At 43.6% G+C, this 13,150-nt stretch overlaps 1 protein-coding gene across 1 annotated transcript; it reads left to right on the forward strand.

The window, feature by feature from the left end:
• Positions 1-299: 299 nt before the first annotated feature.
• On the forward strand, positions 300-9,577 carry LOC125978952 (adenylosuccinate synthetase isozyme 2). The gene is made up of 13 exons (XM_049736875.1): positions 300-589; positions 3,072-3,174; positions 3,464-3,532; positions 3,605-3,655; positions 3,926-3,992; positions 5,784-5,891; positions 5,983-6,064; positions 6,131-6,257; positions 6,753-6,907; positions 7,079-7,203; positions 7,266-7,363; positions 7,447-7,596; positions 7,740-9,577. The coding sequence occupies exons 1-13, from the start codon at positions 431-433 to the stop codon at positions 7,790-7,792; spliced, it is 1,347 nt and encodes a 448-aa protein (XP_049592832.1). The 5' UTR covers positions 300-430; the 3' UTR covers positions 7,793-9,577.
• The last annotated feature ends 3,573 nt before the right edge of the window (positions 9,578-13,150 follow it).

The following is a 13,150-nucleotide window of genomic DNA, read 5'->3' on the forward strand; positions in this document are numbered from 1 at the left end:
ATTTATTTATTCCAGTCAGAATAGTGTACACAAATTAAACATCTAAAACGTAGAATGTGTCACGTTTTGATACTCATCATCACAAAGCCTTGTTGTTTTGAGAGCAAACATCATTCAACTACGGGGATGGCTTAAGTATCAACAATTTTACACAAAAAGGAAACGTAAAGTGACGCTCTACTTTTTTGTTAAAATAAGATGTTTGTGCTGACTTTTATTCACAAGTTCCCTCCCAAAATAGCCCCAAAACGCGCAACAGTCACCTACTTCCTGGTTGTTGACACCTGTGCGCATGCGCAGGGCGTGTTACTCCGTTGCGTCGAACGTTGCCGTGGGAGTGGGCTGGCGCCTGAACCACTCCATTCAATTCTGTTGGCGACCCACAAATTAAGCACTAGTCAGTCCCGGAGCCCCCCAGCAGCGGTCGGATATGTCGGAAAGTGGGTGCCAGGAGCCGGCGACGCGGCCCGGCATACCGTCGGTGGGCAACCGAGTAACGGTGGTGCTGGGCGCGCAGTGGGGAGACGAGGGGAAGGGCAAAGTTGTGGACCTGCTGGCGCAAGACGCCGACATGGTGTGCAGATGTCAGGTTGGTGTTGCGTTCACTTGTTTCGTGCTCTTGGTTCCCGCCTCTATCACTGGCTGTATTTCCTTCATTAAAAAAAAATACGTATACGTGCATCTCTACGATGCTACCCCTTTAATTGGCTTAAAGCCAGTATTATCAGACACTTTGTTGCCAATGGTGTTTTTCTGCTAATGTCACCTTGACGTCTTGCTAGGTTCACCTATTCGTAGCAGGTCTTTGAAGGCACCTTTTGGGCTCCTTCGAAGTGACCGACGAGCTTTGAACTAGCAATAATGGTGGACACGTAAAAATTACGTGATGTTCGTCCTATTTGACTGAACGGGACTCCTACACTTAAACGAGGAATGAAGAGTATTACAAGGCGTCGTAAAATCACAATACTGCAATTCTCTTCACAAGTCACCACTATTCTCACCCGAAAACTTAAATATTGTTACATACTGATTCTGAATATGCAACAATGCACGAATTGGGTAACGTTACAAATAAACATTACATTTTAATCGTGCAACCGATGTCCGAATTAAGTAAATCCAAAAGATTCAGAGTTTTTATTCTGTGCAATACCCAATTCACCACAATCGGTCATTTTTTGACACCTAAACAGCATTACATAAACTTTTGTCACCTATTTTGCGGGTAGTGTGGTTGACCTATACTCATACGGTCCACTATTTACAGCCAATACCCAAAAAATGTTTACTAAAGCCAATATTTGACATTATTCCCCCATAATTGTGAGATGTCAGCAGCTTTGTGTACACTTTCTGGCTGCCCCTCACTAGAAATTGCAGTGTGAGGTGTTTCAAGGGGCGCGGCGTGGCGTGTGCCAGGTGTTGTTTCAAGAGCTTTTTATAAAACAGCCTTTGCCAGTATTCTTGGCTCGGTGGTGTTCTTTACTGACCCGTGAGTCACTTGGTGTTTAACAGCCATGCTGGGGTGACAGACCGAGCACCCAGCAGTGGTCTTTACAATGCGCCGTTGTTTGTCTCTTGGTGATGATTGGATGCGACCAAAGCAATGGTAAACCTGTTTGTACACAACATCCTCGCAATATAGAGCAGGCAATATCAACATTTTGTAATTTTGTCATACCGCAGATTACGAAAGTGAGCAGGAAATGTAACCGCCCCAGGCTCTAGCTGCAGGTCCACTCTCTAAACAAATACAGTGTAGCTCAGCCTCTGGTTAGTGGACTTCATGTCAAGTCTTATAAAACTTTTTAATTTCCTGCTGAATAAATACTGAACGTTTGTCATTCTGTTACACTGTGAGTGACCCTCTATTTCTTGTAATAGCGTGTGTATCATTTAAGCACTGGATGCGTCATCACCTGAAGACAAGGAATCATGTTCCTCAAATTAAAAAAAGTCAGCTGACTGTTCTGTTGTCTGCCCCAACGCTAACTAAACACTAGAAGTGTTTGTACACTAATGTTACGACACAGGGGTCACTTTTGCCCGGAGAGTAAGCAGTAATCTGAGCACACACAACACACACAGACACGTATTGTTACGTAACCTCTTCCGTAGAGTTGAAGTACACCTTCACGGAAGCCTTGATGATAAAAAACGAGCTCTTCAAGGTAAAGAGGCCCATTTTCCCAGCAACAAGCACGCCGAGAATTGCCACTCCTACATTCTGACTTTGATTTATGATTCAATAGTATTTCTGCAGAAACGCAGTCCACTGTCTTGACAAACTAGACCGTACTGTAGAATTTATGTTTGGGCCATGAAGGGTCGAGTTCTTTCACCCGCTTGTCAGCAAGAATTATTTGGTTCCAAAAAGCTTTGTCAGCACGCCTGAACAAACCCATTTAAACAATGAATGTATATTTATGTTTGGTCATTGCAGCCCTATTCAGTTCAGAGTCTAATAGGGCACCACATACTTTACTCAGTGAGTTAGCTTCTTTATCTTCAGCCTAATTGCTAAAACTCAACCAATCAAACGTATTCGTCCCTTGGCCGTTGATACGTTCCTCGGGCTCGCCAAGCATGTCACGTGTCCTCTGCCTTTAGTGATAATCTGTGCAACGTGGGCAATTTCCCAAGTGCCCCTAAATTCTTTGCAGGGTGCTGGGCGAAGTCACACACGTCTTTAAAAGGGCAACGCCTTTCTCTACCTTTGGGGTGCTGCTGTCCGCGTCCAGGAATAACCACAAGCACATGTGGTCGCGGCACATGCTGCCTGCACTCCATTTATCGCCTCAGGCTCCTTGGGAAAAGGGAACACGTCCTGGTCACGGGGCAGCTCAGCGGCTCACCCACAAGTGCATTCAATATGGAACTTGTCGTGACAAGTGGCAGAATATTTCAGTTATTCAGCTATAACTGCAAATTGTTGGACTTGGGTGTCTTGCTCTCTACCGAGTAACATTCCTACTTCTTGTTGCAACTATTCGGTCTGCATTCCCCCTTCCCAATGGGCATCTCTTCAAGTGCATGCATGTGTGTGCGTGTGTGTGTCTCCTCCGCAGGGCGGCAACAACGCGGGACACACCGTGGTGGTCGACTCAGTGGAGTACGACTTCCACCTCCTCCCCAGCGGCATCATTAACCCCAACGTCACCGCCTTCATCGGTGCGTCTTGCTCAGCGTCGCCCCAGAAGTGCCATTTCCACGCCGCCACCTTCTCGTCATCCATTTGGACGACCCACCCCCTTACTAGCTGGAGCGCTCCCACTTCTGTTTAGTGCCATCAACACGCCTTTTTGTGCCTGTTCCCTTTTAACTGCCCTCAAGCGTAACGATTCTGACTTGTAGCCAAATGTCAATGGATCTGCATTCACTTCATTAACTAACGGGGTTAAAATGTCCCCCGGTCCACTTTTCACCAAGCGTTCTTCTGCTTTTGTTCTTTCCACACCAGGTAACGGTGTGGTGATCCACCTCCCGGGACTGTTTGAAGAGGCCGCAAAGAACGAGCGAAAAGGCAAAAGTGAGTTGATGTGTACGTGCGGCGCTGGCTTCTGTCAACACGTCGAGCGTTAAACTGTCTTTGGGCAAGCAGGTCTGAAAGACTGGGAGAAAAGGTTAATCATCTCAGACCGGGCACACATTGGTGAGTCCCGTCTGCGAGGTCCGTGCGTGTGTGCGTGTATGCGTGTGTGTGTGCGCCTGTGTGTGTGTGTGTGTGCGTGTGTGAGCGAGTGTGTGAGCGAGTGTGTGAGCGAGTGTGTGAGCGAGTGTGTGAGCGAGTGTGCGAGCGAGTGTGCGAGCGAGTGTGCGAGCGAGTGTGCGAGCGAGTGTGTGTGTGTGCGCGTGTGTGTGCGAGCGGGCGAGTGTGTGTGATCGAGTGTGTTTTTCAACCCTCTCTGTGGCTTCTCTGCAGTGTTTGACTTCCACCAAGCCGTGGACGGCGTTCAAGAGCAGCTGAGGCAAGAGCAAGTAGGCAAGAAGTAAGGAAACAAGCACACACCTTGACCAAAACTAGTTTTAAGCGTGTCAAAAAAGAATTACACAATGGATATTATTTTAATGTTGTTGTTTTTCTGACAGGTTAATGTGAAAACAAAATTAAGTGTAGGTGGTGTTTGTGTACGTTACAAAATAGATTTCAAAAGCATAATACAAGAGTAACATCTCGTAAAAAACATTTTTGAATTAAGTTTATGTGCAGATGCAATCAAAAAATATTCTACACACAATACACTCACCTCTCAAAGTCTCGGCTTGGAATGGTCAATTTGATGTTTTTATTTCGCATAGTCTGAAAGGATTAGTATTTGATTTACAATAATCCCTCATTTTCCACTGGGTTATGTTCCGAAAAGAGTCCGTGATAGGCGAAATCTGTGAAGTAGAAACCTTGATTGTTTTTACCATTATTATACATGTATAACATTGATATATTGAAAGAACAAAACCTGTTTTCAGGCCCAAGCATTTGTGAAGTAAAGAAGAGAAGTAAACACTTTCTTACAAATAACTACACTAAAATAATTTAATCATCAATACGAAGTACGTACTGTCGTCATATGTCTTGCTATTGATTGGTTATACTAAAACTCAGAGGATTTGTAACATAACACCTCAAGTTTAGGTGAGTATAAGTCTCCGATTCCATCTCAAACGCGGTTGAGCATGCATTTTACCTGATTTGGAAAATCATCACATAAGAGCTACTGCAACTGTCTGACTGAACAGTTTCCATAAACGTACGTACGTAGAGCGTTCCACACTTGTGCTTGTTGACGGTATCATCTTTACTTTTACTATTAACGGCATATGTGAAGAATGTCGAGCGGGGGCCTGCGGAGCATTTCGTTTATTAGAAAACAGGCTCCAGTGATTGCTCTTGTAAGCTTACGCAACTTCATCTCCTTAAAGCCCGAGACGCTCTGCCAAAATGCGTGTGTGTGTTAGAGAGCGAGAGAATGCTTTTAAAGGCTCGGGTAGATTGCTGCAAGCAACGAGCTGGTGTCTTTCCAACATCTTTAGGCATCCTTCAAGTGGCGCTCCGATGTCAAGGCGCGCCTTACCAAATCTTTCTTAACAACACAGACACAAAGCAATAATGATGATCGCAGAGATTCATTTACAGGTCACGACCACAAGAATAAGCACATAATCAGTAATGTTAGTGCAAATCGTATTATTTGGAGTGCAGATATATATTTACAGTGTTTTGCATTCCTGTTTGGACCTCTCTCATTCAAGGACAGCAAATGAAATGGAATCGTGACTACCGCTCTTCCGCTTTTGTTTTTGGCAAACTGGTTTGAAAAGGCTGTTTTTTGTTGCTTTCATTGGAGAATTTACTACTTGCGGTCTGCAAATTTTGGGGGATGGTTTTTATCAATCCTGTTCCTTTTTCCATAATATAGAGATTGCATTTTGTTCTTTTTACTGTACCAAATGTGAACCAAACTGTTTTGTTTCCTGTTCTGTAGCTACACACTTTGCCGGTGTTAATGATGAAATCCAATAGCCATCACGTGTGAGGATAGTTACCGTGCACGTTCAGCTAATTGCCCGTGTGAGTGTCATGTTACTGGTTAGCAAGTCAAAAAGGGAAAACGCGGTGTCGGCAAAAAGCAGGTGCTCCTGAAGTCTCGAGGGGCATTTAGCGGTGCGTAAAAAGTTTCTGATGGTCATGTGCTAAATCCAAATATTCAAGCGTCTCTTGAGTAAAGGTGACATCACATTGTTACAATGACATGCTAATTTTGTCTTTGTTCTTGGCTTAGCCTGGGGACGACAAAGAAGGGCATCGGTCCGGTGTATTCGACCAAAGCGGCACGCAGCGGCCTCAGGATATGCGACCTGCTGGCCGACTTCACGCACTTCTCCGAGAGGTTTGCCGGACCTCCGTCGTATGCCACTTTCCTACAGGAATGCAGTCTTCTACCCGATTCTTCAAACAGTTCATTTTTTTGAACGCCGCAGGTACAAAGTCTTGGCCCGGCAGTACCAGGCTATGTACCCCAGTCTGCACATAGACATGGACGGCGAGCTGGCCAGATTAAAGGTAAAGACTGTAAAAATACAAATAAGTGCGCTAAAAATGTGCTTCACAAATGTTTTATCCCCCCAGACGTACGTGGAGCAGATCAAGCCAATGGTGAGGGACGGTGTGCACTACATGTACGAGGCTCTTCACGGGCCTTCCAAGAACATCCTGGTGGAGGGAGCCAACGCAGCACTGTTGGACATCGACTTTGGTCAGTCGTGAAGCGCACACATTCTTCAATTGTGTATGACTAAACACACACAGTAGTTGTAGTGCCATTCACCTATTGTGGATTTTTTCTGCTAAACAGATTTTGCGGAAAACATCATGCTGTGCCTGAAAAATATTTTCATAGCTTTAACTGTATGCAAGAGGGGTCTTGGTCATGTTTTTGAGGGGCCGCAAAAGCAACATTCTGCTCCGAGGGTAATTAAAGTCACGCATGACTTTTGTTGGGCATTACCGGAGAACCTTCGGTGCAATCGACACGCCGCATTGCCAGCGGTGTCCGGTCGCAGCCACTCGACCTGAACCAGCTGCCTTGCCAACTATATCAGGACTTGCTAAATTAAACGTGTCACGCCAACCCACCAGTGGTGTGAAATTTCAAATTTTACTCCTTACTTTTGAAAACAGCCAAAATTAAGAGTAAGAGTAACCCTAACGAGCGAGATCATAATATTCTTAACAACTTTGTCTTTTTCAGGGACGTACCCGTTTGTGACGTCTTCCAACTGTACGGTGGGTGGGGTGTGCACGGGTCTCGGCATGCCGCCGCAGAATGTCGGCCAGGTCTATGGAGTGGTCAAGGCCTACACCACCCGGGTGGGCATCGGGGCCTTCCCTTCTGAACAGAACAATGTAAGGCATTGACAACAAACAAAGCTGTCTTGAAAGATGGCTCCGTAATACTTTTTAACATCAATTCATCAAAAGTGAGCATTTCCTTTCTGTACCAATTTTTTCTACTTCACCTTTTCCTTGTGAGCCAAAATTTATCTTAACTTGCTTGCGCCTTTTTCTGGCCTTCAGGACATTGGTGAGCTGCTGCAGAGCCGTGGCAAGGAGGTCGGGGTGACCACGGGCAGAAAGCGGCGCTGTGGTTGGCTCGACCTGGTGCTCATCAAATACGCGCACATGATCAACGGCTTCACAGCGTGAGTTAACCACCTCGCACGCAAATATTTGTTGCCGGCTAACTCCCTTTCCACTCTCGTAGTTTAGCACTAACCAAACTGGACATACTTGACGTCCTCCCGGAGATCAAAGTGGGCGTGGCGTACAAAGTTGACGGGCAAACTATACCGCACTTCCCCGGTGAGTGATGATGTTTTTTTTTTTTTTTTAAACCACTGTAAATGCGAGGATGTGGTATTCAATTGTTGTGACCATGTGGGCAGCCAACCAGGAGGTTCTCTTGCATGTGGAGGTCCAATATGAGACGCTGCCAGGCTGGAACACCAACACGACGTCCGCCAGGAGCTTCGATGAGCTCCCGGAGAACGCCCAGAAATACGTGTGCTTCATCGAGGAGCACGTCGGAGTGCCTGGTACAAATGCACGCACAGACAAAATGACAATTTCAGTACATGTTTGTTCAATAATTTCACATTGTTCAAAACTAATTGTAGGCAGGAAGCCATTGTGTGACTTTTTACACTGACTGAAAAGAGTCTTTTGTGTTTCCTCGCAGTCAAATGGATCGGAGTGGGCAAATCACGGGAGTCCATGATCCAGCGCTTCTAGACACCACCGACCTTGTCAGCCTCTTCCACCACGCACGCAGGCAGCCTAACTACCTGACTGGACTCTCTTGATTCCCGACGTGACTGTGGAATTGGGAAGGCATTTTACACATGTATCGTCAGAACCACTTCTGTGCCGAGATTTTAAACCTCATCAGCTGTTTGTACCGGAGCCTCATTAAGCTCAGCATACACCAGCGCCATTAACTCACAGTCGTGCCGTGCCGTGCCGTATCTGTCTGTTCTTCTGTTTTAAAGATGCTTTGTGTTTCGTTCTGTCAGGTGGAAGTGGCACTTTTCTCACCGACAGGTAGCAGGTGTGTCAAACTCATTTTTGTCGCGGGCCGCATCGTAGTTACCGTTTCCTTTCAACCCAAATAAATGTACGAACGCCTCATATTATATACAGTATAAGCTACAAAACAAACTGACAAATAATTTGTTTTGAAATCAGACTAGTGAAAACTTCTTAAATATTTTAAAAAGATGATTTTTAAAAGTGGACAATTTGCAATTTTAGTGATAAATTTACTGCACCATTTGTCTTTGTCGGGCTACAGAAAATGATGTGGCGGGCCGTATATGGCCCCCGGGTCTTGAGTTTGACACTTGTGGGTAAAAGGGATCTTTTTATATTTGCCTTTGTTTGCAGTCAATGAAAACGACGCAACCAAAAAGAGATTTCAAACTTGTAGACACTCGTCTTTCTTCCTGTTACACACAACGCATGCCCCCGTTTTTTTTTTTGTAACGGTTGTTTTCACACTAAGTGAGTTTCCCATTAATTGCCACAGAAAGTCTGGTGTAACGCTTACTTACTCTTGGGTTCTGATTGCTGTTACTGTTGCACTTTTTTGTAATTTAAATAAATTTTATGGATCAGAGCAAATGGAGCTCGAGCCTCACAGTGAAAATTAAATGTGGAATACTGATGTTATTCATTTAGAAAATGTAATATACTGTATACATATATGTATGCTGTACGTGTTTTTGTTTCAAATCTAATCAAACCAAAAATTTAATGTTAAACAAAAATCTATTTTTGTATTTATATGTTAAAGTTGTGGTCATAATTTAATAAAGACAATACTTTGTAATTACAGAAATACAATTGAACTGAAAAAATCATTTGTAACAGTAGGATGTGTTGGAGCCAAAACAACCGTCAAAAATATGTTCTAATTTGATATTTATTATAGTAATTATATTAAAAATTGTCAGGATTCCTTTAGATAGTAAACAATTCTTCAGCTTTTGAATGTGGTTAATCTATATATTTTCACTAAAACTAAACTTTTCCTCATTTACTTTTTGGGACATTCAAATGAAAAACTATTGTTTAGGGTGTGAACCACATTTCAAATCAAGTCAAAACGTTTTTTTTTTTACAATCATAACATACGCCCCTAGTATCTTAAACTAGTAAAGTTTTTAACTATTTTTTATTTGATTTCCCCTTTTAAGAGAAATGCCGCCGCCGTTTGTTAATCAACTTGAGGGGCACGTTTTTCCCGTTTGAGCCATAAGCAAAAGTAGTGGCGTCGCTTCAGGTGTTATATGTACATATTACCAAAAATTTCATGCACCTAATTACATGTTAACAGAAAATTATTTAGCATTTATTTCATAGATGGGCTACAACTAAGAACCGCTTTTATGCAGCTACCGGGTGCAGCCCAATCATGTCAAAGCCTACATGTAAGCAGAGCTGCGATGATGTCCGACTAAATTGAAAAGAATGCATATGTGTAATTAAACTAATAAATAGATTTATTTCTACTATGAATTCATTTTGTAGGATCTCAACTCACCTGAGGGTTCATTTTATTATGACATATATATATACATACATTATATATACATACATTATGATGTATAATGTCATAAGTATATATATATATATATATATATATATATATATATATATATATATATATATATATATATATATATATATATATATATATATACATATATATATACATATATACATACTTATGACATTATACATCATAATCATAATAAAATGAACCCTCAGGTGAGTTGATCTCTCTCTCTCTCTCTATATATATATATATACATATCTATCTATCTATCTATCTATCCATCCATCCATTTTCTGAACCGCTTAGTCCCCACGGGGGTCGCGGGCGTGCTGGAGCCTATCCCAGCCGTCATCGGTTGCCAGCCAATTGCAGGGCACACAGAGACAAACAACCATTCGCACTCGCACTCACACCTAGGGACAATTTGGAGTGATCAATCGGCGGCCTACCAGGCATGTTTTTGGGATGTGGGAGGAAACCGGAGTGCCCGGAGAAAACCCACGCGGGCTCGGGGAGAACATGCAAACTCCGCACAGGGAGGGCCGGAGGTGGAATCGAACCCGCACCCTCCTAGCTGTGAGGCGGACGTGCTACCCAGTGCGCCACTGAGCCGCCTTCTATCTATCTATCTATCTATCTATCTATCTATCTATCTATCTATCTATCTATCTATCTATCTCTCTCTCTCTCTCTCTCTCTCTCTCTCTCTCTCTCTCTCTCTCTCTCTCTCTCTATATATATATATATATATATATATATATATATATATATATATATATATATATATATATATATATATATATCGGCAAATTCTTAAAATGCCATGCCATCCAATTACAACAAAATCACTTCAAGGCAAAAGATAAATTCAGGGTGTCATAAATTCAAGGTTTCACTTTGACCACAAGATGTCGCCCTTCAACTGCAAATGATGGAAACGCTCAACGCACTGTTACGCTTACCATACAGTTTTTACTTTTCTTTGTGTAAATTCTCAGTCAACCAGGGACTCCGTAAGTGTTAAATCAAAGCACGTAGACGTCCATCAATTTGTTGTGTTTTCTGTAAACGGTTCAAGAAGATGACTTGGGCAACTGCATTAATCGGCTTACGTTCCTGAAGTCTTTGAGGCGGTGTCGTTGTTGAGCTCAGCTCTCCAACCACAGCTTCACCTGCCGCTCATTTGCATCCACTCGCTGGCCTTCCTGTCCACATTTGACTACATCTGCATGCCCAACAAACAAACTGGCACAGATGTGAGGCTCACTCATGAGTTTTACATACATAACACAAAGGCCCACAACGGAGCCTTTCTTGAGACTTCAGTTGCAGGCCAACTGCTCACCTCGCCCAAGCAATTTTTACATGTTTTCTCCTCATCTATCACCCCTCCCTCTGTTATTCAAGCAAGGCCCCATTTTAATCCACAGTGAAGCCTCTTTGTCCACTGGAAGAGGCTGGCTATGCGGACAAGCAAATGAGTTCTTTCCCCTCTTTGGGCCCAGTGTGGCGTTCACGCGCTCACGCCAGATTGTGAATTTACAGAAAAGGGGCCCTTCAAATATCCCCTTGAATGGAACAATCTTTAATTTGTGGTGTAAGTGGGTGTGTGATCTTTTGACCGACATACAAAGACCGCGATTGGAACTCAGCCATGCCAGTCCTCAAAAACAAGTGTTTTATGACTTGTCACGTGGCATGTGTTATAACAATTTAACAATTGGAAGGTAGTCTTTATTGGCTGTGCTACCATATTTGCCCAACTGTGCTGGCTGCAAGGAACCATATTTGGTCACTTACTAACTTGCAATGAACACCAAACCCTGGACAAGGTGAATAAAAAGTATTAAAGTATAAGAAAACTGAACTTGAATCAGTATACTTGGTTGTATAAATTAACATCTAAGTGTCAGTGTTATTTTTTTTAAGAATGCTTTATAAATGGTTGAATATGAAATAGCGCAAGACTCAACAGTTGACCCCCTGACTGCAGAATGCATGGCTGTAATTTTATATATATTTTTAACCCTCTGCTTTGACTTTCTGTTTCTGCTCCCTCCTTCACCTGCCTCCATTCTTCTCGTCACCAAAAAGACCCCCCCCCCCTCGCCCGTCCCTCTCATCGTGTGCTCCACACAAGGCAAACACAACAGATGTGTGAGCAGCAACACCCTCAACAGCTGTTGACTCTTCTTCCCTTCTTGACCCCTCACATAAATATCTTCTCGCAACTGTTAGGTTACGGATTTTAGTTATTGATCTGACTCCAAATTGCGATCAACACTTAACACATAAATTGCTATGTCCTAATCCACACACTGGCGCACCTAACAATTTTGCGAGTTCGTTCTGTCAAAGAGAAGACCAGTAGATCAATCAGACCAAATTTACCAATTGTTTATTCCTGACAAAGCGCACTAATACAGGCCTGGGTCCCGGGTCCCTCACACTAAAACTCGTGCGTTTTTGTGACCACCAAAAGACGACACATTCTTCCGTGTTGCCCAGTTTTAAAGAAACACAATATGAATATTAAAGCATGCAAAACATTGTGAGATGATTGGTCGATGGCCATCTCCTCCCCGTCTAGGTGTCGCTGGTCTGGCGGTTGGGTTTTCCCCGCGAAGCCCGACCACATAGACGTGCTGTTGTTCTCGTTTCTCACCGACCTTGAGGTGTTCTCGTCCGGTACTCCCTGTCTGGGCCTATTCCACAACACTTCGAAGAAAACAAGTTCATGCAGTTTGCCTCCACATTCTTCGCCACCCACCAATCCACACGAGCACTCCAATACTAGATATTATATTAATATAATTATAAGTTTAACACAACCTTAAAAATATGCTTGCAAACTGCCGAAAGCACATTTCCCTTTACAACGTCGCCTGACTAAAAGGTCGAGAATTCCTTTTTTTTTTTTTTTTTTTTTCAAGCAACAAAAAGTAAGCAATGGAACACAAAAGTAAAAACACCCTCAAAAGTTAACTTTTTAATCTTAACATTTTACAGGCACTTAAAATAGACTTTATTGTTATTTGTATTGCTCGAGATGGAGTCATGATTGTACACAGTGTTAGGAATCGCTCCTGATTCGCATGAAGCATGCCTTGCACTCTTGCAGTGCCCGTTTCCTGCAAGGCTCAAGACTTCTTGCTGCTCTTGATGTGACCTTATTGGTTCCTGGCAGCCGCATCTGGCCGTTGACCAATATGCTTAGCGGCCAGCTTCTAGCAAGCTTCTCTTCTCGGCCTTTTGCTGATCTCCCCACTCACTAAACACTCTCCCACCCTGCACGCTCCGACCTCAGAACCTGTGCAAGCACCCCTCACGCCCCCAAGCCCCCAGGGCCCAGCTGCTGTCGCCTTCGCAGCCGTCCAGCTCAGCATGAGAAGCCCAGCAGCTGTTGATCAATGGGCAGCCGGAGCCAACGCCTGCTTGCCCCCCCCCCACAAACACACACACCCTATCCTGACCCCCCTGCTTACACACACAGATGCATGCACAAACACACTCCCCTGGGACACAACAGATGG

This window comes from Syngnathus scovelli, chromosome 12, assembly GCF_024217435.2.
Source record: "Syngnathus scovelli strain Florida chromosome 12, RoL_Ssco_1.2, whole genome shotgun sequence".
NCBI lineage: Eukaryota > Metazoa > Chordata > Actinopteri > Syngnathiformes > Syngnathidae > Syngnathus > Syngnathus scovelli.

Bases quoted from the DNA above. Each gene is read 5' to 3' on its own strand.
- LOC125978952 (XM_049736875.1), top strand. From the start codon at position 431: ATGTCGGAAAGTGGGTGCCAGGAGCCGGCGACGCGGCCCGGCATACCG. The intron at 7,364-7,446 runs GTGAGTGATGAT...CCATGTGGGCAG, and splicing joins AACTATACCGCACTTCCCCG to CCAACCAGGAGGTTCTCTTG. The intron at 7,597-7,739 runs GTACAAATGCAC...GTTTCCTCGCAG, and splicing joins GGAGCACGTCGGAGTGCCTG to TCAAATGGATCGGAGTGGGC.